The 23,180-nt window shown below is 58.0% G+C and overlaps 2 protein-coding genes and 1 long non-coding RNA gene across 5 annotated transcripts; 1 reads left to right on the forward strand and 2 right to left on the reverse strand.

The window, feature by feature from the left end:
• Nucleotides 1-7,548: 7,548 nt before the first annotated feature.
• On the reverse strand, nucleotides 7,549-11,549 carry RAB7B (RAB7B, member RAS oncogene family). Its single transcript, XM_055728299.1, has 6 exons — nucleotides 11,417-11,549; nucleotides 10,036-10,097; nucleotides 9,775-9,901; nucleotides 9,275-9,490; nucleotides 8,754-8,879; nucleotides 7,549-8,296 (listed from the first exon to the last, which is right to left on the reverse strand). The coding sequence occupies exons 1-6, from the start codon at nucleotides 11,426-11,428 to the stop codon at nucleotides 8,216-8,218; spliced, it is 624 nt and encodes a 207-aa protein (XP_055584274.1). The 5' UTR covers nucleotides 11,429-11,549; the 3' UTR covers nucleotides 7,549-8,215.
• A 276-nt stretch (nucleotides 11,550-11,825) lies between these two features.
• On the forward strand, nucleotides 11,826-16,055 carry LOC129737493 (uncharacterized). 3 transcript variants are annotated; one of them, XR_008735404.1, is made up of 3 exons: nucleotides 11,826-11,958; nucleotides 12,755-12,820; nucleotides 15,919-16,055. It is a non-coding gene; the product is annotated as an uncharacterized LOC129737493 (long non-coding RNA). The 3 variants fall into 3 exon arrangements; XR_008735405.1 differs by lacking the exon at nucleotides 15,919-16,055 and adding an exon at nucleotides 12,909-13,005; XR_008735406.1 differs by lacking the exon at nucleotides 15,919-16,055 and adding an exon at nucleotides 12,909-13,005 and having other exon boundaries at nucleotides 12,755-12,816.
• Nucleotides 12,913-20,242, reverse strand: CTSE (cathepsin E). Its single transcript, XM_005447177.3, has 9 exons — nucleotides 19,916-20,242; nucleotides 18,721-18,877; nucleotides 17,826-17,943; nucleotides 16,781-16,899; nucleotides 16,489-16,688; nucleotides 16,098-16,220; nucleotides 15,860-16,001; nucleotides 15,661-15,759; nucleotides 12,913-15,495 (listed from the first exon to the last, which is right to left on the reverse strand). Exons 1-9 carry the CDS (start codon nucleotides 19,972-19,974, stop codon nucleotides 15,331-15,333), a joined length of 1,182 nt encoding a protein of 393 aa, XP_005447234.2. The 5' UTR covers nucleotides 19,975-20,242; the 3' UTR covers nucleotides 12,913-15,330.
• Between the last annotated feature and the right edge of the window lie 2,938 nt (nucleotides 20,243-23,180).

Genomic DNA, 23,180 nt, shown 5'->3' on the forward strand with positions numbered 1-23,180 from the left:
GACTCTGGGGAGCACTGGGGCTGCCCGGAAAGCCGGGAGGCACTGGGAGATACAAGGACAGCACAGGATCTCCCCTGAGTCAAACATGGAGCCCTGGGTGCACGGACTGCTGAGCTGTTTATCTTCTAGTGTGATAACAGCATACCAAGTACTGGAATGTGTGGATTTATTTGCAGGTGATTGATATTAGCAGATATATGGCACTTAATGAGGGTAATAATTCAGTGGTAATTTACTGATGGAAATTATGGGGAGGGTTCCTTAGAGCCCCAAGGTTAGAGTAGGTGGGGAAAGGCAGTGCGTCCCCCGGGCAGAAGGGGCTGGTTCCTGGGAGCTGTGCTGGTGCTGGGACCTGCAGGTAGTCTCCCTCCCTCCCTCGGACCTGCAGCCGGAGCTGCTTCTAGCTCTGGGACAGGTTTCCCAAGGGAACAGGGCCTGTGCAGCCACAGGTCTGGGTAGGAGCCAGGGTCTGGATGGAGATGCTGCAGGTGGAGCTGGGCAGCCTTTGTGGAGAGAAACCGGTGCTTCCAGGTGGATCTCCATGGAACACATAGCTGATGTGTTGCTCAGGCTGTGACACCTGCACAGGGGTCATCTGAAGTTAGGTGGGGTGTCCTACTTCCCTGTCTGTCCCTTCAGGAGCTGTTAAAATCAGTGATGTTCCTCAGCCAGATGGGAAAGCAGAGATTTGGGCTGCCAAATTCCTGCAGGAGTGAGGTGGCCGTTCCTGGAGCAGGGTGTTGGACGTGCCCAGTGCTGTAGGATGCTCTGGTCTCCCAGCTGCGAGCAGAGGATAAGCAGGGCTTGGTACCCACCGGGCATCTGCAGTGTAGCGAGCAGTGTCACCCATGGGGGCCACATGTCACCGTGCAGAGCCTGGCTGGAGTGGTGAAATTCCCAGGGCTGGTTATCATCATTTCCTTCTTGCCCAGGAATGCAGCTCCTGGGCCTGGGCTGGACGCCACGCTCTCGCTGGCAGACATGGCTGAGCCGCCGGCTCCGTGGTGCCAGGTGATGGAGACACAGGTCTCGCTTGAAAGGGAACCGCCAACTTCTAACGCTTCCCAAGCTTCCCCCTTCGCTGCAGGGACACGCGGTTGGTCTCACCAGCTGGCACAGGGGTCAACGGCTTTATCCAGGGAAGAATGAAGTACGCAGTGTCCTAGAGGGAGACAGCAGGATTATTTACAGCACCAAAATAAAAGGTGGAATGCAGAAAGGCATTGGGAGGTTCAAAGCTGCCCCTACGGCTCAGCAGCACGTGGATGTTCCGTGCAATTTATTTCATGGTGTGAACTTAGAGCTGGGGAGAGGCACTACAGCTTTCTGGTTATCTGCCGGGGGGGAATTGCTGTGTCTCATCTGCTCACAGCCTTTACAACCTGCCTGAGCCCTGCAGGAACATCTCCAAAGGCAGGGGAAGGAGTAGCCTTCTGATGGAACTGTGTCCCCTTGCATGTGTCTATTGAATAAGCCCTGTCACGTTGGTGCTGACCCTTGTCTTCAGTGGGAGACCACCTCACAGGAGAGCTCTGGGCCACAGCTGTAGGTCTGGCATGAGCGCACCGTGCAAGCGCATCCCCAGATTGGAGGCTTTGCAGCATAAAATATCCTGGCTCAGGTGGCAGAGCATGTTCTGTTGGTTCGAGTCAGCCCCACTGACTGATCTCCCTCTGGAGTGCAGCAAGGGCCTCCCAAGCAAGCATCATCCCCGAGAAGACCCTGCCCAGCAAAGGGGCAGCCCCTGGAGAGCATCGGCGAGCAGAGCTGGGCTGTTTGTCCTCGGCAAAGTGCTGAGGCTGGATGTGGTGCTCTCCTGATGGCCCTCTTCCCAGCTCTGCCTCCTGTGACCTTGAGCAAGGGCTGTTATCTTATTTGTAAAATAGGTGCAAGATAGCTGCCTTCTCCAGGGGAACACACGTGTGCTCAGCAAGGTCTGCCCAAGGCCCGGGAGCATGAACGGAGCTCAGCAGCCGGGCGAGCTGCTCCCAGGGGCTGGGTGGGGAGCAGCCCCAGCCCACACCTTCAGTCAAAAATGCAAAATGCATGGCATTGCAGCAGCTGCGCAGCGGCAGCGGGATGGCCCCCAGCCCGCAGGCTGCCGTGCAGACCATCCTGCTCGCCTGGAATCCGGGCTGGGGGCTCTGCCTCCCCCCACCACCCATCTTTCCCCCCTCGAGGCTTTTTGCCCACTCTGGGAATTAGGAGAGTCAACCAAAATGAGGCTTTTTTTGCTTAACAATTGAATTCCAGTAAAGGGAGGTTTTCCAGTTTAAAAAAAAAAAAAAAAAAAAAAAAAGAGGAATCTATCCCAAAACAATGTGGGAAGGTGTGTGGAGTTTGGGAGAAGCTCAGCAGCACCCAGCTTCTCCCTCCTTTACACCGGCATCTCTGCAAGGCGATGCGAAGCCGGGGAAGCCATGGGAGCAGGGGGTGTGTGGGTGGAAAGTGAACGTGGTCCTGGAGGAGCAGGAGCCATCGTGTTTGTAGGTTCATGGCTGCCTGCTCTGTGGCCTTGGGCAACTCATCAAGGCCAAAATGCTCAAACCTCAGTGACGGGAGATAAGCCGTGAAATAAAACATCTCATTGTTGGGGCTCTGAGGTCGGTATCTTCTGAAGTACTCAGGTATTTAAAGTGAGGATGGCTGCGATGGAGGTCCTGTCACCCCTGGTTACAGAGATCAGGATCCAGCTTTTAGCTGGAAGAGCCGGCAGTCCACTTTGCCTTTTCGAGAAGTTTTGGGCAGGGTGTTGCCACTCTGCGCTGATGACTGGGCCCTGGTGGCACGAGGCCAGGAGCCAGCTCAGGCTGCCGGTCTGCCTTGAAAGAGTCAGCAGGCAGCGGGCATTTAAAGCTAAATAAATCATTTCAGGCCAGAGGGATGCAACGCTTGGGTGAAATCTGTTGGGAGCATGGTTCTCTGCTCTGAGCCTTGCCCAGGGCTTGGAGGGAGGCTGTAGCCCTGGGCCACGCATGCCCTGGCTCCTCATCTGGTCTGGCCACATCCCCAGGGACACTGGTGGCCTCGTGCAGCTGGGCTTTGCAAGACCCAGTGGTGCAGCAGGAGAAAGCATGTCTGCAATCTCCCTTGGGTCAGCACGAAAGTGGGTTAACCCAAAAGGCTGCAAGTCACCGTGGTTCACATCTGTCCATGCTCTGGGGAGCTGCTTGTTCCTGCAGGACAGTCCGGCTCATCTCAAGCCAAAAGCAAGTGAATTTGAGAGCAGCGAGCTCCTCATCGGGCAGCAGGTACACACCAGCAAGGGGGCTGAAGTGGGTCTTGCTCTCCAGGTGCAGATAGCACCAAAACTCCTTAGCGAAGACAGTGTTCACCCCTGCGCAAAGGGCCACATCCACCCCGTGCTGAGCACCACTGCGTGCTTGATCCTCCCTCTGTCACCATCCAGCTGCCCACTGCTGTGGCATGGGGCTGGCGAGCCCGTGCCTGGCCCTGGGCTGGCCCTTTGCTCAGGGAGCAGTCCCAGTCCAGTGAAACCAGTCCTTCCCAGGCTGCTGGGAGTTGCTTTTGCTGCTGTCACTCCTGCCCGCACCCTACCTGTGGGTCTGGCCCACACATGGGACTCTCTCCACAGCACTCAGCATTTCTGGAGGGCGTTGCAAAATGCACAACAACTGCAACGAGGGGTGGAAAACCGTCCAAGCAGAGCAGTGCCCTAGCCAGTGCCCCACGGGACCGCGGTGCAGCCCCATGCCAGGCTGGCTGGAGCAACCCCACCTGTCCCAGCAGACGGCTGGCAGCAGAGTGCACTTTGCTGCTGTCCCACATGCGGTGGGAAGGACGCCTGAGGCTCAGGCTTGCTGCTGACTTCAGCATGTACCTTAGCTGACTGGTAGACTGGCCACAGCCCCTAATCCTCTCTACGTGCTGGCTCGCAGCCCTGCCGCGTCCCCCGGCCCCACCGCTCGCAGCCCCTGGGGCTGGGCAGAGCCCTGTGGCCCCGCACAACCCCACACGTGGACGCTCACCACAGCTGGGACATGGTAACAAAAGCTCCCGTGTGATGGGTCTGAAGGAGAAGCATCGATATTTGCTGTGAGTAGGCGGACAAAGAAGCAGAGGGCGAGAGGATGGTGTCGGCTCCTGCCTGCCCGTGCTTAAAGCAGGGGCTGGCTGCGCAGCCCTGGCAGTTGTGGGCTGTGACAGTCACACAAGCCCCATCAGTGTCACCCACAACGGGCTCACTGCTGGTGGGTTGAGGTGGAATAATGGGGTAGTGATCGAGGAAACAAAGAATAGTCATTCAAATCATTAATAGCCTGAGCAGTGCTCATGTAAAGAGGTGCCAGTGTGCTGCGGGATGCTCCGGCGCTGCTCCGTGCCCAGCCATGGACACCAAACCCTTCGGGAAGGAGCCAGCGGTGCCCGGCACGGGGCTGGTGCTGCCGCACGCGAGAGGGACCAGGCACGGCCAGGCACGGCACACGCAGCCTGCAAAAACACTTGCTGACGCCCTCCAGATGCGGTTGCATACCTGCTGCCCGGTGGCACTAGAGGGCAGAGGTAAGGTTTTGCCTGATGCCATGATTTTATTTTTCATGTTTGAAAGTTTACCTGGAACTTTGAACCTCTGGGGTTTATCAGGTTTGCTTTTCGGACTAACATCTTGAAGTGGCTGAGACGCTGCATCACTCTCAATCCCAGCTCCAGGTTAATAGGGCTTTAGAACAGGAAAACTTAATCTTTTAAAATCTGCTTTGCAGCTTTTAAAGCTACTTTCCAGTGCCTTTATTCTAATTATCACAAGTTTACTAAAAGAATTTAATTCTGCCCAGCACCAGGTGCCTCAGGCTGGGGCGGACGGATGCTGCTGCCTCTCCCTGGACTGCTGGGACGTGTTTGCAGCAGGAGCTGCCGGGGAGCCGCTGTCTGTCGGCCCCACAGAGCTGGTTTGCAATGCAAATCCCCAGGCTCTAACCAGACTCCCACACCTGGAACCAGTCAGAACTCAGCCAGCCTGGTTACACGAGATAAAATGGAGCGCACGCTGCATTTGTAGGGCACATGGGTTGGTGGAGGGTGGAAGGGCTTTCAGGAGTAATTAAACCCCAGAAGCACTGAAGCAAACTGCAGCTGGGAGGGAAGGATTTAGGGTGAGTGTCAGGTACTAATTCTGCAAATACCGAGGGGAGCTCTTCTGTACGTGCCAACGATGGTTTCTGTTCGGTGGTCAGCATCCTCAGGCTGGCGTTTTACTGATTTTTGCGCATCGTGTCAATCAGTGAATGAGAACCTGTAAAGGCAGAGGTGCAGCCTGGCTGTGCTGGCCAAGCCGAGTGAAGCGCAGAGCCCGGCATCGCGGCTGGAAAGCACCTCTGACTTCTTCAATACAACAGTGTGGGGTAGGACAGCGGGAGGGTGAGAGCTCCAGTTGATTTGGTTTCTTGACTCTCACCATGGGCCAGGCCCTCTGCCGAGGTGAGCTGATACCACTGGCTGCACAGGAACTCACTGACTCACACAAGGCAAATATTTTTCCCTTTGATTTTCACCCTGAGAAAATCTTGAGCTGACCTTGTTAATCCCATGCGTTACAAACCTCCCCCTGTCCTTTATCAAGTGTCGGCCGGCCGTGGGATAGTATTACCAGCTTAGCACCTCTGGCCGCTCCTGCCAGCATCCTGCCTGGCACAGTGCCACCCCATTCAGTCTCCTGGTCCTCCTGGAAGGAGGATTCCTGGGGTGATCCTGACTGTCCCAGAGCTGCCAGGCTGGCAGGATCACGCCGGGAGGGATGGAGGGAAAAGAAAAGCTGGACAGTTGCGGTCAGCTCCAGCGTAGTGCTGCACATCTGCCAGGTGCATTAGCTGGGATCTCCGTAGGGTGGTGATGTCATTCGAGATCCTGTCAGCTCCAAGGTTGCAAGCTTCTATGTAGACTTAATTCCTGTGTCTGGAATGATGCTCTGTGGCTGGCACAAAGTGCTCAGGCCCTGCTGTCCTCCAGCCCCCTCAGTCTGAGCCCAGCATCTCGCAGCCTAAACAAGGGCTCTGGAGCGAGCTGTACCTGCAGTCAAAGGTCTGACCCCAGCTCAGCCGGGTGCTGCAACATGCTCCTGGCCGTGCCTTGCCAGGACAGCCCCGTCTGCAGGTGGACCCCGAGCCAAGCCTGCAGGTCCCGCCTGGCTCTGGCTCCTGCTGCTCACAGGCTCCGGCACCTGCAGCAGCCCTGGGCACACGCCAGCAGCCACTCAGCCCCAGCCGAGGGAGCAGCTGCTCCGCTGAGTGCGTTTATTTGACCTGCTCAGCTCTGGGTGTCCAGATCCTGCTTGCTGGAATAAAACAGATCAAGTTTGCATCTGCCCCCAGCACCGAGAGCTGCTGGAGAAAGGATGTAATTAGAAACAATATTCCCATTGACACGGATGGTGCTTGACACGCACGGTCCAAACAGATGGAGCACGCTGGGTGATGCTCAGCCCAGAGCTGTGCTGGGGTGGGGGCTGTGCAGTGCCGGGTGTGAGGGGGGGCCAGGCAGGCTGCAGAGCCTGGCCAGGGCTGGGGCTGCACAGCCAGCACTGGGGACGTACCGTTGTCCAGCTGCCTGGGGGATACAGGGGGAAAGGGCACGCAGAGCTCGGGGAGGAAATAGTTAATGCCCCTCTCCTCCCAATATTAAGGGACAAAATCTCTCCCCGGCCTGGTGCCCAAATAAACAGGCTGAGCGTTGCGTAAAGAGGAGGGTGGGAACACCTACGTGCCTTTCCAGAGACTGGCAGGCTAATCACAGCGCTGTGCCCCCCGTGCCCGCCGTGCCGAGCCCTCGCTCAGGATTTGCCCTGCCTGCAGGCACCTGCCAGCCCTGTGCCCTGCCACTGCCACAGGTGGGTGCTGTCCCCAGCCGCTGTCCCAGCCCGGTGGCCCTGGGTGGGGGTGAGCTGCCCGTGGAAAGGTCTGGGCAATGCCAGGGCAGAGCCCCCACAGCCCTTGGGAAGCTCTGGGTGACCACGGCGGTTGGTGTGGATGGGTCTGGAGGAGAGTGGTGAGAGGGTGGGAGGTCCCATGGAGACCCATAGGGCAGGGTACCCAGCTGGGGGTCTCCCTGTGTCCATCCAGCCCTGCAGCTCTGCAGCGAGTGGGGTGCTGCAGCCCCCAAGGCCACGGGGAAGGTGGCACATGACGGCCATGGCCACCGCGCCAGCAGCCCCAGCCTGTGCCTTGACACATCTTCCCAAAGGTGCCCGAGCCAGAACAGGATGGATGCAAGAAGGGAAGCAGGTGCTGGTCTCTGCTCCCAGTGGGCTCCCTCTGCTGACAGCCACCTCGGCCAGGCCCCCACGCCACTGCTGCACACCCACTTTGAATGATGCCCCAGACACCTTCTCCCTCCTCTGACCCAAAATTTGCACTGGAAAAAAAATCTGCCCCCAAAATTCATGATCCTGCCCCAAGAAGCTGGCACAGGCTCAGAGCTGCTGGCCTCGCTGGAGGGAAGCGTGGACCACAGCCCATGGCACAGCATGAGTCCCGTGCCCCAACCCAAGCCACCTGCTTGAACCACAAGAGCATTTTGTGACACACATATATATATAAATAAAAATGAAATATTTAATTTCCTTTTTTTAAAAAAGGAATCCCTGACAAAGTGCTTTACTGAGGATCCTCACCAGTGAGGCAGGAGGTGGAAGGTGTTTACAGGGAGTGTGCATGACAGCAGGGGAAACTGAGGCACAGAATGGCTACGTCCACAGTGGCTCACCCTGGCAGGGGACCCGGCTGCTCTCAGACTTGTGCCGTGGCCACCAGCCCCACTTCTCCCCCCAGGACAGCCCATACGCACCACGAGCGCTGTGAGTGCCACGGGGCCACCAGTCCGTGTACCGGGAAGGTTCACCAAGGTCATGGTCTCTGGAAAGGCTTCAGGAGCGCTGCCCAGCTCCCTGGCACTGTCACCGCAGGGGGATCACCCGCTCGGGTGCCAGACGGCAGTGGATTGAGGGGGACGGGGCCACTGTGACCACGATTTGGGAGGCTGCTGGTTTGGGAGAGCAGCTCCGGAGACATGGGAAGCAGTGAGCCCCGGGCTGTGCAGCCAGCTGGCCCTGGCACGTCGAGCGGTGGCCGTCCTGCGCCCTGGCTTGGCCAGCCCCTGTGGCCAGGCAGGGGGCACAGACCCCCTGGGCAGGCTCCAGCCTCGGGTTGTGGGGTCCAGCACGCCTGGGCCATGCCTGCGCTGGACAGCCTGGAGCACGGGATCAGCAGCAGCTCTTCTTGGGCTTGTCGTTGGGAGTGAGTTTGATGGAGTCGGTTAAATAACTCTCAAAAATTCCTTTATACTGGAAAAAAACAGAGAAGAGATGGAGTGAGTGGCATCAGCCCAGAGCCAGCCTGAGTGGACCAAAGGACTGGGAGCACCGGTTCAGTCCCGATTTGTGATAAAAGACAAAATCCAAGGAGAAAACGTCCAGCTCAGCCAAGGAGTGAGGCCACCCCGCTTGCTTGGCGTGGGGACACGAAGGTCCCCATGGGCTGGCCACTAGAGGACAGTGCTGGCGCACCGTGGGGAAGAGAAATGGCAAGTCTTACTCTTTTCTAAAAAACTGGTTTAAGATCCATTTAAAGAAATGAAACACTGACGCTTTTTCCTGGGGCTTTCCTACACGTTATAAACCGAAGCTATCCCAGCTCAGCGGGTGGGCTGGGAGGGTCTGTCAGATCAGCTCCCCGGGCTGAATCCGGCTCCCACCCAAATCCCTGCTGCGGGCACGGAGCTGGTGCAGGAGTGATGCTCACCGTTGTTAACGCCTGCTTCGCGAGGGTCTCGAAAGCCTCTGCGACGTTGATGTTGTTCTTGGCACTGACTTCAAAATAAGGGATGTCTTTCTCCTTGCACCAGGCTGAAGCGATTTCCTTGGGTACCTGCGGGAAAAGCGGCTGGAGCCAGAGCGCAGCACTGCGCAGGGCTGCCCGTAGCTGCGGGGGTGGTGGTGGAGGGGACGGAGGGGACCCTCCTCACCCACCCAGGCACTGCTGGGTGAGGGCAGGATGCTGGCAGTGCAGGCAGCTGAGATGCTTAAAATTCCTGCTGCCTTCAGTAGGGACAGTCTCTGCGCCGAGGGTGGCGTGGGGGTTGCTGCTTATGCTCTCCGAGAGGCATGGAGGGGGCGGCAGCACTGGGTGCCCAGCAGCGCCCTGGCTGGGAGTCCTGGTTTTCGTGTGAGCAGAGGAAGAAGGCTGGTTCTGCCAGCAGAGGATCAGCACTCGTATGCTTGTTGGGGCACAAAGGCACCCCGCTTTCTCTCCTCCGCCCTTACCTGCCGATCACAGAGGTCTATTTTGTTCCCCAGCACGACCATGGGGAAATCATGCTCCCTTGGAATGACCTTCTCCAGAAAGTCATCTCTCCAGTTGTCCAGGGATTCAAAGGACTCCCTGTCGGTCACGTCGAAGGCCAGCATGCAGCCATCTGAGCCTTTGTAAAAGGTCGACACCATGGATCGGAATCGCTCCTGTCCCCCTGTGTCCCAGATCTAGGGCAGAGAAGGGCAGGGGTACAGACACACGACACGAGCGGCATGGGTGTTTGCAGCCCTGGGCTCTGCCAAGCTCAGGGGACCAGCTTCAGGGAGTGCTGAGCCCCCAAAACTCATGTGGGATTTCAGTGTAGTTCAGGGATGCTCAGGGCTGCTGCAAGTCAGGCCCTGCAAATCCAGCCCCCGCACCCCAGGACACCCGTAGGGACAGCAGGACGTGATGGGACACACGTGCCTGCGGGAGCGGGACAGGGACCCCGAGCAGTCTCAGCCCTGCTCACCTGCAGTTTCAGGGGGGTGTTGTCCACCGCGAGGACTTTGGTCAGGATGCTGGCGCCCAGCGTGGTGCGGTAATCCTCGTAAAACGTCTTGTGCACGTACTGGTGCAGGAGGGAGGTTTTGCCCACGCTGGTGGGAGGGAAGGGAGGTGCGTCAGGCTTCGCAGCCGGGCAGTCACAGCAAGGACGGGGGCTGCACACCCACAGGCTCCCAGGCCAGTGCACATGTGGGGCTCTGCGCCCCTCACCAGCGCCACTCCTTACCCCAGAGCTCCTATGATAATTATCTTCAGGTCCACCTTCTTGCTGGCATCCATGGACGGGCCCTGTGGGATGAGGGGGTCACCCAGCTGCAGGGATGGGACCAGCTCCCGGCGAGCCCCGTGGTGCTGGCGGAGGTGTGGGAACAGCCGCTGGCCCCCCCCAGCCTCTCCCCACTCCCACCCCGGCCAGCCCAGGGCCCTGTCTGCCACCACGTCTGCACCGTGCCAGCACCGTGTCCACACTGTGCCAGCACCACGTCTGCACCATGCCAGCACCGTGTCCATGCCATGTCAGCGCTGTGTCCGCACCGTGCCAGCGCTGCGTCCATGCCGTGCCAGCACTGTGCCCGTGCCATGCCAGCACCACATCCATGCCGTGCCAGCACTACGTCTGTGCTGTGTCAGCACGGTGTCTGCGCTGTGCCAGCACCATGTCTGTGCCATGCCAGCACCACATCCATGCCATGCCAGCACCATGTCTGTGCCAGCACCCTGCTGCGCTCGTGTCCTGGCGGTGGTGGGTGTAGACACCCCCGTGCCGAGCCCAGCCCACATCACTGCCTGGCACCGGCTCCCCAGGTGTCAGTGCACGTCCGGACATGCCACTGCGCCGCACCAAATCATCACCATTTAAAGCTGCTGTGAGCAACTTCCCTGCCTCTCCGTCTAAAGTGCAGCCTCTCCTCCCAAAGCTGGCCCACACCGGGGGGTCTGGGGAAAATTATGTTTATTAAAGATTGCGGCTGGATGGACTTTCTTGGGTGCCCCAAGCACAGCCCAGGGATGCCACCCAGCCTGGGAGCACCCCAAAAGGCTCCCTGCAGGCTGCGTCCCCAACATGTCCTGCTGTCCCCACGTGCTCTGTGCCTGGCCATCCCCAGGCAGGAGCCCTGGGCACCTCCAGCAGACCCTCTCCCCAGGCAGGGACAAGCATCCCCCGGCGGTCTCAGCAGCCCTGTCCGCCTGGCAGCGTCAGGCTCTGCTCCAGCCAAGGCGCAGATGGAAACACTTTCTGACAGCCTCATCCCTGCATTTTTCACCGATGCGCTGGCCAGCCCCACACCGCTCCCCTCGGCTCATCCCCCCCTGCCAGGGTGGCTCTCGGCCGTGGGGACCAGGGTCTCCCACCCCCCTCTGTCACCCCAGCCCAGCCGCGGGCATCATCCTTGGCACAGGCAGAGCCTCGTGTCTCAGCACGCACAAACTTTCCAGTCCTTTTGCCAGCGCCGGCATGCTTTCTCAGAAGCCAGGCGGTTTAAAACTCAAAATGGAGTTTCCCAACCTTTTGTGCCCGCCGGCTGCTGCTCCGGGGGTCCCCTGCTCGGCCTTGGTGCCAACCACAGCCCCGGGGGGGCGGAGGGGATGGAGGGCAGCGCACTCACCTGCCGGGGCATCCGTCTGCCGGCTGGCCAAGGCTCTCGCTCCGCTCCAGGCGGAGTCCCGGGGAGGGGAGAGGCGAGAGAGGAGGATCCAGGAGAGGGTGGCCGGCCCTGGCGCTGCTTCCCTCCTGCCTGCCCCGCGAAGGCTGCGGGCCCCGTGCCGTGACATCAGCAGAAAGGGGCCGAGATCCTGCCGGAGCGGGGATAGGAGCCGCTGGGGGCACTGGGGTGTCACGGCACTTCCCTCGGTCTGAGAGCGGAAAGAGAATGAGCTTCCCCTCCTCCGCTGGGGTTTGGGATTGACTTTTGGCTTCTCCTCTCACTCGGAGACATCCAGACCCCTTTACCCACCCCCCCGGGACCCCTTCTCTACGCTCCTGCTGGGGTATTTATTTAGAACTGAGAACAAAAGCCCAGCTGGGCTATCGGCAGCATCCCCGGGGCTGTGGGAACCACCCTGGACTTTGCTCGGGCAGCTCCGGTGGCGTGGGATGGGATAAGCGGCTTTGGGAGCTGGAGACAGAGCAGGGATGGCAGCAGGCGAGGTGGGGCTGGGGGTCGGTCAGAGGGGGGGAGCGGAGGGGCAGGGGCGGCTTGGAGGGGGCTGTGGGCTCGGCGTAGTTTTGTCTCCTTTTGCAGGCGGGAGAGGGGCAGGGTGGGAAGCAGGAGCATTTGCAGCCCCGCGGTACTCCATGCCACATCCCTGCAACCCCCAGTCCTTAGGGGCTCCCACCAAGCACCCACGGCCAACACCAGCACCCCACAAGCACTCTAAAAGGAGGGGACCGCATCAGGATGGGAACCCCCATAACCAGAGCTGGTGGCATCTCCTGGAGGATGTGTTTAGCCGGCAAGTGGGATTTCAGGGATCTTAGCTGCCACCATGGAGCAATCGAGGAAGCCTCTGGCCATTTCTCCGAGCATCAGGCTAGTGGCCGGGGCTGTCTGGCATGGGAAAACCTGCTAGCCACGGCTGCAAAGCTGTTCTTCCCACCATGCAAGGGCAGGCCCTGGGCTTTTGCCAAGCATTTGATAGGATTTGGGATTTGCACTAGGAGTGGGGTGAGCCCCCCCATCTGTGACACCTCCTGGCTCCCTCAACCTGAACAACTGTTGGTGGCCTCGGAGGGACCTCATGGCCAGGCACAGGGTCCCTCCAAAGCCACCTGCTTTTGCTTTTCCACTGGCTGCCCGCTTTTGTAGATTTTTTTCCTCTGTAGACATCCCTTATGGGATCTCAGGGAAGACACTGCACTCAGCAGGAGGAACCCTTCTCCTCCTCGTTCCCAGGTGTAATTTTAGGACCTGTCTGGCCAGAAAAATCTGTTTTTCCCCCCACAGGGCAGGCACTGGGAGGAGCTGGGATGCAGCAGGAGGAGCACCCGAGCCAGTTCTCACCAGCGGTGGGTAAGAGGCTGATGTTTCCCTGGAGCAGGTCTCTCCTAACCCATTTTCAGCCTATTTTCACCGTGCTGCCTCACCTTTGCCCTTGCAGGGAGACTTTGTTGTCCAGCCTGCTCTCTGACTACTTCTGCCCTCATTCTTCTCCACGTGTCCCCCCAAGCCTGGTGGGATGGAGGTTGCTCACTCAATCAGATGATCAGTGCCTCCCCATGCCAGCGGAGATGGGGCTTGTGGTTGCATTGCTACAGCTGATGCCTGCAACCACTTCTGCTTTCGGGCAGGAGGGGCCATACCCATCAAGGCATGCAGCCCAGGCACAGCACCAGCTCCGGCTTTTGTTTCATTTCACAAGAAAAGGAATTTTCCCAAAGCTCCTGCTCTCCTCGCTGCTCCTGGCGTGATCTTCACCCTGGGTGAAGGCAGTGGGAGCGGTGGTGATGGCCAAGTGGAGGTGATGGCCAAGATGTTGCTCAGCAGTTCCTGCAGCTACAGCTACAACCCAGTCCTGATTGCTTCACTGAGTCAGCACTTCTGAGGAAAAAGAGTGGGGTTCGTGCCCTGTGACTATGAGGAAGATGTCACAGCTGAGAGACAACGAAACACAGGCTGGGGGCTGCCACATCCAGAGGAAAGGCTTGCGTGGACAAGGAGAGGACAGGCTGTTCCCTGCGGCAAGGCTCACAGGGCAGGGAGAGTGAGGGAAGGGGAAGAAAGCAAAAGGCGTCCAAGTGACCAAACTGTTCCCTACGGCTGTTTGGCACCTCTGCTCCCCGGGGGCCAGTGGGAGTCAGGTTGCTCCCTATTGGGATGCTCAATATTGGCTGGAGCAACATCCCTGGAACATCTGCTGTGTGTGGGGAGGAGGGCTGGCGAGGACCCCCCAAAACGTGCCAGGAAGGCACGGGATGCTCTGGTGAACCCAAGAGCCCATGGCACTGGAGAAATCTTGGTTAAGTCCAGGCTGGACCACCTCTCGCTGCATTCGGGGGCTACTGGGTGGTCCCTTATCATGCTGGGGAAGCTGTATGCTCCTCTGCCTACAGCTGCAGTGATGGGTGGGTGCCCAGCAGCGCCTTGGCATGGTGAGAGTTAAGCTGGAAGAGGGAGAGGAGACCTTTGTCCCGCTGCCCTGGCATCTTATCTGCGCTGAGCCTGGGGAAGGTGCAGCTGAGGTGAAGTCAATACAGGAACCAGTTACAGGAGGCATATGCTGGTCAGTGGCACAATCAGTGTTTCTGAGTAAGGCAGGTAATTTTTTTCATTGCAGGCGACAAGTTTACAACTGAATTTTCCAACGCACTCAGACCCAGCCCTGAAGTCTGCTCAGATCTGGGAAAACCGCAGCAGGAGCAAAGCCTGGCCCCGGCTGCGGGGACCCCGGCACCTCGATGCCAGCCCACTGCAGGGCCTCACGTCAGCGTCAGCGAGGAAAGCTGAGCAAAGGCGCGGATAAAAATAACTCTTCACTGCGCTTCCCTTTCTCACAGCCTTCCATGCCTGTCTTGGGATGCATCACGCATGAGCCACGATTGCTCATGCTTTCTCCCACATCCCTTGCACCATCAGCAAGTCACACACGCTACAGTGACTCACAGGGACCCCCAGGGCCAGCAGCCCCCCACGGCCCTCCAGACCCCCATCCTCTGAGCCAGCCCAGCCCACGGCCGCTGGCCGCAGCCTGCCAGCTGGTTTGCCCTCTCTCGCTTCCAGCACTCACCAACCATAGATTCTTTGCAAGTGCCCGGGGATCAAAGCCAAATTCACTGGAAACCACCGGTTGTTCCGGGAGTTTTGCGGCACAGAAAGATCCCCAGTGTCTCCCCAGTCCCCTCGTTACCTCCTCGTTACCCAGCATCAGCTCAGCCTGCTGAAGCAACACATTTCCCCAGTGAACTCGCTGCTCCCCAGCCCCTGCCCTGCCCTCCGGCTCGGCGGAGAGCTCGGGGATGCCCACAGCCGCCGCAGGGGACTTTCTGCTCTACCTGGACAAAGTGTCCTCTTCTGCCCCTGTGGAAATCCCAGCTAAGGACCACAGAGGCTGACCTTTCGGATCCAGTGCTACCCATCTCCTGCACCACCAAGGCTCCCTCCAGAGCGGGGAAGCTGCGGTGACACCGGGCTGTGCCGTGGGTGCACCGAGGCTTTTAGCTGGCCGGGGAGGAGGGCAGGGGACGGGGAAGGAGGAGTTATTGCTCTGGTGCAACCCAGCCGAGATCTGCGGGGCTGCTGCTGCTGCACTGATTCCGACATGAGCATGGCAGGTTTTGTTTTATTAAAGCTTTTATTGACCTGCGTTTAAAAGAGACTCTACAAAGCAGATTACAGAGCTGCTCACGGCATTTTTATATCAATTATGAAATAGCTTCCTGGCATGGACCGAACTTCTCCTGGGCTCTTTGGGTGCCTTCATCACCTCCAGGGACACTGATGCAGCAGTGAGGTGACCCTGCCCTGCCCAAAGGCAGCAGCCCGGTGGCTCCTGTTCCACTCCTGCCCCATGGGATGCCACAGCCCTACGGGACGGCGGGGGCCAACCCCACCCGGTTATTTCCACGGTCAAAGATGGAGTAAAACTGACGGATAAAAACGTCGCCCAAAATCCAGAAGGGTCCAGCAGGAGGGGCGATGTCCAGGCCCTGGAAGCCACTACTGCAGAAGGCTGTGCCAGCATACTTGTCCTGGGGAAAGGAACAGTGCAAAGTTGGGGACGAACCCAAGAGCCTTGTGCACATGGGAACAGGCAGGAATGGTGCCTGCGGGTCCCGTGCATGAAGCAGTGTGGCTTGTCACCCTCTGGGACACGCGGCTCTGGGCCACCTGTGTCTCCAGAGCCACTGCCGTACCGTGAGGGTGTAAGCCTGGGCGGCGAGGGTGTAGGGGACCCCGTTGATGGTGAAGGTCACGTCAGGCATCATGCCGAGGTTGTTGCAGTCCACGGCATACTGCAAAACAGCCAGGTGGCTCGGCAGTGGTCGAGCTCCCTCCCAGTGAGGTGGGGGTCTCAGGGCTTTGCCCCCCTCCTCTCCCCACCCTCAGTCTCACCTCTCCATCCACAGGTGTGGCACCAATATAGTTCTGCAATTTTTTTATATCCTTGGTAGGACCTGTGATGAGTGACGTCCCGGTGTCCACGATGGCCTGGCAGCCGTTCATGCAGAAAACCACTGTCCCGTTCAGCTGGATGCTGGAGGAGAAGGAAAGAGAGAAGGACCAGGAGGGACTTGTCCTGATGATCTTCTGCCCCAGCCCAGCACTTCCCTCCCTGACCAGCACCACTCACTTGTCCAGCTGGATCTGCCAGTACCCTTGCTGGGTGACCGGCACCCAGTTCAAGGTCCCCATGAAGCGGGAAGGGTCAAAGCCACCAAAGATCACCTCTCCTCCCAGGGGGGATTCGGGGTTCCTGGAGGGAAGAGGAGGAGACCTGAGGGATTGTCTCCCTCTTGCATCGCACATCGCATTTTAAAGGGGTGGATTTATACCCACTCGCTTCCCACAAATGCTTAGGGTCATTCGCTTTCTTCTAAGGCCTGAGCTCTGCGATGCTCGCCATGGTACCAAAAACCCCCTTTACTATGTCAGTAAAACATCTTTATTTTAGTGGCCCCTCCTGTTCCTTAAAAGCAATGCCTGAGTCTAAGCAACATCCCAGAGCAAAGCCGTGTCCGTACTTGCCCAGGTAGAAGGAGAACATGGGCAGCTCCACCAGATTTTGTGCCATCATGTTGTCAAAGACGGGGGTGACCCCATCTACAGCCAACGAGGGGTAAGCCAGCCCCAGGATCCCATCAAAACTGACATCCAGGAAGGCTTTTCCCGGCTCGCTGACACTCTCTGCAAACTGCTGGTTGCTCACGGTGAGACCCTCAATCTGCGGGGAGGAGGAGGTTTGACAGTGATGCTGAGCCTGTAGGCAAGTCCCAGGCACGTTACCCAGAGCAGGAGAAACCAAAGATGACTCACGACTACTTGGTCAGATCCAATGATGCCCGTCAAGCTGCCGGTGCCATACTCGATGGAGAAGGGGGTCCCTACCGCCTGGTACGTGCTGGACTGGACTGGCTGAAACTGGTTGTGTGCAGCTGGGAAGGGAGATGGGAGCCGTCAGCAGAAACGCTGTTTATCTGCACGGCCACGGATGCCACCACGGTTGGTGACAGCGACTGGCCTCGAAGCTGTGTGGCATCATTGCAATGCCCGTGTCAGGGGCACGCTGCCGAGGGAAGGTGCTGCTCATGAGACGGTGAGGCACGCTGGTGTTTTGAGGAGGGGTAAAACTTATCCCGTTTCAACGCGCCTGAAAGGTGCGAGGGTTGTGAAGGGGAGCGGGGTCAGCGTGTGCGACATTTCTGTGAGACCTGAAGATCAGTGTTAGGGACAGAAGCAGCCCCGCAGGTGCTGCTGTATGCAGCTGTTTTCCCCAGCCCACCTTGGGTTGTGGTGGAAGCACCGGAGGAGCCCTGGGGCTGCTCAGAGATGCTCCAGGTCCCGGGGCAGCCGAGCTGGAGTCACCGGGGCTGGCTGATCCCCAACAGCACCAACAATCCCGGTGCTTGTCACCCACCGAGCCCCCGGGCAGACAGCCTGGAGCTGCGCCCTGCTCTCTGTGCCCACCTTGTTCTTGCCACCCTGCCTTTTTCTGACAAGCTATATTATGTGCTATTATCTTTGCTTGTTTGTTTAAAGGCTCTCCCATAAGAATGGCCTAAAGAGAGTGTCTGATATCTCCCGCAGGCTGATGGTGCTGGGTCCTGGTGGTGTGATCGCCGCCTGTGCCTGAGCAAACAAACCCGCTGAGGCTCCCTGCGCTTGCTGCCCCCCAGATTGCTGTATCTGTGTGGACCTTGGAGGGCTCAGCTGGGCGGAGAGGTCCTCCCCAGCTCTCCGGGCTGTGTGTGCTGCTGACCCCATGGTCAGCATGACCCCATGCTGACACCCCCGGGGGTCACCCAGGGTCCCATCTCTGCCAGCCGGGGGGGACACGGCCGGTCGGGGAGCCCCTACTCACCACAGGCTTTGCTGACGCAGTAGATGGATGGCACCCAGAGGTTGGAGGAGCCCGTGTCAAACACCACGGTGAAGTTCTGGGGGGGGGTCCCAATGGAGATCTGCCCAAAATACTCCAGCTGGCAGAGAGCGGAGAGGAGACCACTGTTAGCTGTCGGAATGCCGAGGAATGCCTGTGCTGGGGGTCTGCAGAGGGCTGGTGGGGTTTGGTGCGGGGGGTGGCTGGCATGGGGGCAGTGTCTGATAGGACACAGACGCATCATGCCAGGCGGAATAAAGGAGCCAAATATTTAAGGAACAATAAGGCAAGTTGAGAACAAAAGGCAGGACAGTGGGGGCAGGCACCATCCTCTTCCTGTGGGGTGCAACGAGAAAGCTGGGCCCCAAGGGGACCCTCATCACTGGGATGCATACAGTGGCAGGGGCTTTGGGGACAGGACTGTCATGCTGCTGGGGAGTGGGATGAGCCTGGGGAATGGGATGAGCCTGGGGAATACCCTCCCCCTCTGGCTCTGGGTCCTTTGGGGTGGGGTTTCCCCTGATGCGTGCGATACGTGCGAGTTTTGGAAGAAATCTGTGTCCCCGCCGTGTGCCCGAGAGCACTGTGGGCTCGGGGAGGGCAGCGGGCAGGAGAGGGCTGGCAGCGCTGGCAGCACCGGCCGTGAATGCGCCGCCTTGTCCCCTCTCATCATCGCATTCCCGGGAACAAAGGGCCAGGCAGGCAGCGAGCCCTGGCACGCTGGGCACGGGCTGCAGGCGTGCTCCGTGAGCAGGCGTGGGCTTCGTGGGAAGCACTTGGGCGCTGGGGACCACTCACGCAAACGAGTGCGTTCAGGGTGCCTGCGGCACACTGCTGGGACTCAGCACCCCCCGGTCCTCAGTGCCGCCCTGCTTACGTCCAGGTAGCTGATGAGGGGCTCATTGGCCTCCTTGAAGACGTTGCAGTCCTCGGTGTACTCGATCATGTCAAGCTTGTGGGCTTTGCAGAAGTGGGAGAACTGCCCGTGGTCCCGCATCACCTTCCGCAGGGAGCGCTGCCGCACCAGGGTCACCCTGGGGGAGCAAGGGTCCTGGTCACCCACCGGGGCTGCGGGCGCTGCAAGTGTCCTGCGGTTCCCATGTCCACCCTGAGGGTCCCAGCACCACCAGGATGCAGGTCCACAGCCTGCTTCCCCGCATCCCCACCACAGTGCTTCCTAGCCAAGGCACAGCAAAATGGGGGGGTGGGGTGTTGATCTGTTTTCAGAGACAGCAGGTCGGGGCACAGCTGGCAGGCAGCGATGGGGCGGGCAGGAGCTCAACGTGACTGATGGAAAAGGACCTTCAGGCTGGGAGAGGGGACCGAGGCCAAGGTGAATTCATGCGTTTGCCCTGTCTGCTTGCACAGACCTCAGCTGTGAACGGCAGCTCATCCTGCAAACCTCTCTGCAGCCTGCTGCTGCTGCTGGGGTCTGCAAACCTCTCCTCTGACGGGGTCCGCAAACCTCTCCTCTGACGGGGTCTGCAAACCTCTCCTCTGACGGGGTCTGCAAACCTCTCCTCTGACGGGGTCCGCAAACCTCTCCTCTGACGGGGTCTGCAAACCTCTCCTCTGACGGGGTCTGCAAACCTCTCCTCTGACGGGGTCCGCAAACCTCTCCTCTGACGGGGTCTGCAAACCTCTCCTCTGACGGGGTCTGCAAACCTCTCCTCTGACGGGGTCCGCAAACCTCTCCTCTGACGGGGTCTGCAAACCTCTCCTCTGACGGGGTCTGTAAACCTCTCCTCTGACGGGGTCTGCAAACCTCTCTGCAGCCTGCTGCTGCTGCTAGCGTCTACAAACCTCTCCTCTGACAGGGTCTGCAAACCTCTCCGCAGCCCACTGCCACTGGTGGGGTCTGCCCGGAGGGATGGAGATGGCCGCAGAGCCGATGGGAGCAGACCAGCAACCACCGCATGGTCCCCGCACTCGGTGCAGCCGCAGGGTGTCTGTGCCGGGGCAGCTCAGCTCTGCCCCATCATCGCTGCCGCGCTCGATGTTGGCAGGACCCTGGGAGCGAAGCCCCCCCCAAGAACCCAGGGTGCTGGGCTGCACCATGGGGACCCCCTTACCTTTTCAAGCTGCTGGCCAGGGAGAAGCAGAGCACGGCGAGCAGGAGGAGACGCTTCATGTTGGCGTCTCGGTGGCAGCGCTGGCCTCGGCTGGGCTCTGCCGGTGTGGGTAGTGCTGCGGCGTTGTTCTTATACCAACAGGTACACCCTCGCCCCGGCGTAGCAGCGCCGCGATAACACCCCTTTCAATGTCAACACAGGGCTTTGGCAGTTGAAATGAATCACGGGCCACATCCCAGGCGAGGCAGAGCAAGCGCCCTGGGGTCAAGTTTGTTTTTATGGGTGGGGGGCTGGTGGTGACAGAGCAGGGCATGAGTGGGGACCTGCCGGGTGCTGGGCAGGGGGCTGTGCCGGCTGCTTTTGGGGGCAGCAAAGGTCCCATAGTAGGAGCAGAATGTGGTCTCCATCCCAGTGCCAGCCCGTTATCCACTGGAAATCACCTGGCCGGGCTGAGCCAGGGGCAGCCTCCCCAGATGCTACATGGGGGCTTTGCTTTGCCCCTCAGCTGCCCCACGGGACCTGCCCACAGCCATGGGGTGCCCCACGCCCTGGCAGCTGCAGGGGGGATGCGGGAAAGGGATGTGCTGGCAGCATTGGGCAGCTGCCGAGCAAACTTTAAAAGAAAAAGACTAATTAGCTGTGATGAACTGCTTGGGAATCTGTAACTTTCCCTTTTAAATAGTGGTCAAGCACCATCAAAGCCTGGTCAGGAAGAAGCTGCAGCAGTTACACATCGCTTTACAGCCCCTGATGGGCTCTTCCCCAGTGGCTGACTTTTGTTAACACAAGGATGGCCGTCTCATTAAGCCTCTGAATGCAAATAAAAAATGCTAACGAACAAATAAAACCTTCAGATATGGAGGGGAGGTGCATTGGGGGAGGCGAGGGCTTTCTTGCTGCCAGCATCTCTCAGACACGCGGCTGAAGGCTTGTGATGATGCTGTGTCATCTCTGTGGTGCTTTTCCATGTTTATGGCACTGTAATAAGCGGGGACGGGTGCCACAAGGGGAGATGTTCTACCTAGCGAGCACCGTTCAGGTAATTAATGGGGTTTCTACCCTTAGCGCTGTGCTGATCAATTTTCCATTTATCCTGGCTAGTCTATTTTATCTAATTAAAGTCCTCGCCCTGGGAATTAAAGTCCTTGTCTGTGGGGCACAGGTACCAGCAGGGCCGTGAGCCCAACGTGGCCACATGCGACCCCCACTAACGGGAACGGCTGAGAAAGAGCCGAGTCGCGGCTCCTGGTAGGGGGAGTCTCGTGTCTCCATCCCCGGGAGATGCTGCCAGGCTTCTCTTCTCCCTGCCTCTGCAAGGAGCTTAAGCTTAAAAAAATCTTATCCAAGGTTTCTGCGGTGTGAGCGTGGAGACATGGGACACGGCAGAGTCAATGCTGATGGCAGATGCGGCTGTTTTATCCAAGTCAAATGCAAATTCCCTGCATTTCCCCATGCCCAGGTTGGGAGCTGCGGTATTTTTTACTGAGTGGCTTTTATATAAAGTTATCATCTATTTCTCTTTTAAGATGCAGTTTAATGTACCGGCCTCCCTTCTTGTTCTAATCATATATTCATAGAAGGAATTAAAAAAAAAACCAACCAGCTTCCGAAAAGAAAAGCACTCCCAGCAAGTGCCAGATCAGCCGAAAGCAGCAAGTCGATTGTTACAGACATGGTTTATAACCCGAAAATCCTGTAAGAAAATCCAGCCTGAAGGGTCATTTGGCTTCTGAGATAAACGTGAGTGTGAGCTGTAGTACAGACAAGCCAAATACTTTAAGCAAAATAGTTTATTTAGTGGAAAAGAACCCAAATTGGATCATCATAATCTGCAAACTCGTGACAGTAGATTCAGTGTTAAAATGTGAAGATGAAAGAAATGAAGAGGCCAAGCCTTTCGTTTAGAAATTTTTGAAGTTAAGCAAATTTATTTCTACTTTCATTTAGCTATTTTAAAAGTAATTTTAAAATCCAAACTCTTAAAGGGAAATCAAAAGTTTTATACCCAGTTGAGCAAAATGGCTTTTCCCCTCTTTCTTTCAGGAGCCAATGCAAGACTGAGCAATATTTGTCCAGAAAATTGGGAAAAAAGGCTTTGCTTCATACATCCTTCCAGCTGCACCTTGATGTTTGAAATACACTTTATGTGTTATAAATGTACCGATATACGATGCCTCTCGCCTCAGCTGGGGTCTGCATGGTGCTGCCCATCCCTGCCCATCCTCCAGCTCCTGCGGCATGACGGCACCTCCCGGCACACTGGGGACAGCCCAGAGCGAGGGAGCCAAACATGCAGAATTATTTATAAGACTGGGAGCCTTTGAATCCGTCTTGTTAATAAAACAGCAGAAAAAGGGCTTGCGTTCAGTAGAAATGTAATGAGAGGTGACTGCCAGCCACTGGAACGTCCCAAGTCTTGTAAGTTAATATAGCTTCTATAGGGTCGTGTATCGCTCCAGGCAGCAGCTGTCATAAAGTGCATCTTACCCCGTCCAGCTTCGCATCCGTGCCCTCAGAAACGTTAGAAATAGGTTACTCATAGGCACCTCATGCGGAAAGCATACCCCTCACCAGTTCGGCGTGCGGCGCTTTACTCATTTTAAGTAATCTGGTTTCAGGCTAAAAATATGTTATCTGTGTTCTTTCTTCGTATTTCCTTTAGTTTAGCCACTTCCACAATTAGCTTTGACTGATTCGAATCGCACCCAAGTAGCATTTTCTGAAAAGCCTTTTTTTTTTTTTCTCTATCAAATACTTTTTCCACCTGTTAATCTGTTTATACATCACTGAACACTTGAAGGGCTGAAACCCTGCAATGGCAAACTTTGACTTCAAAAAAAACCCATAAAAAGCCAAGCAAGCTTCAGCTCAGTCCTCACCTGTGTCACAGAAGCGGTGGGTGAAGCAGGACCAAACCCCCTGGGATGGAGCAGGGGGATGATGTGGTGCTCATGGTCCCAGGGGGTGGGGGAGATGTGGGCAGCTCGCAGCAGGGACCTGGCAGGGGACCCCAACTCGTGATGCAGCTCCTGGGGGCGAACGCCGACGGCGCCTGGCAGCTGGGGGTACGTAGGGCTTCTCAGGAGCCCACCTGCTCTTTGTCTTTATGAAGTTGGGGGGATTTGCTGAGATGCTGGGGTGTTTTCCCCCCGGGAGAGGATTGCTATGGGAACGTGGGGGTGGCGGAGATGTTTAAACACCAGTGGGCATCGTCCCCATGAGTCAGGGACCCTGTGAGAAGTGGGGTCCCTCTGCTCCCTGCCCA

The sequence above is a fragment of the Falco cherrug genome, chromosome 16 (assembly GCF_023634085.1).
Source record: "Falco cherrug isolate bFalChe1 chromosome 16, bFalChe1.pri, whole genome shotgun sequence".
NCBI lineage: Eukaryota > Metazoa > Chordata > Aves > Falconiformes > Falconidae > Falco > Falco cherrug.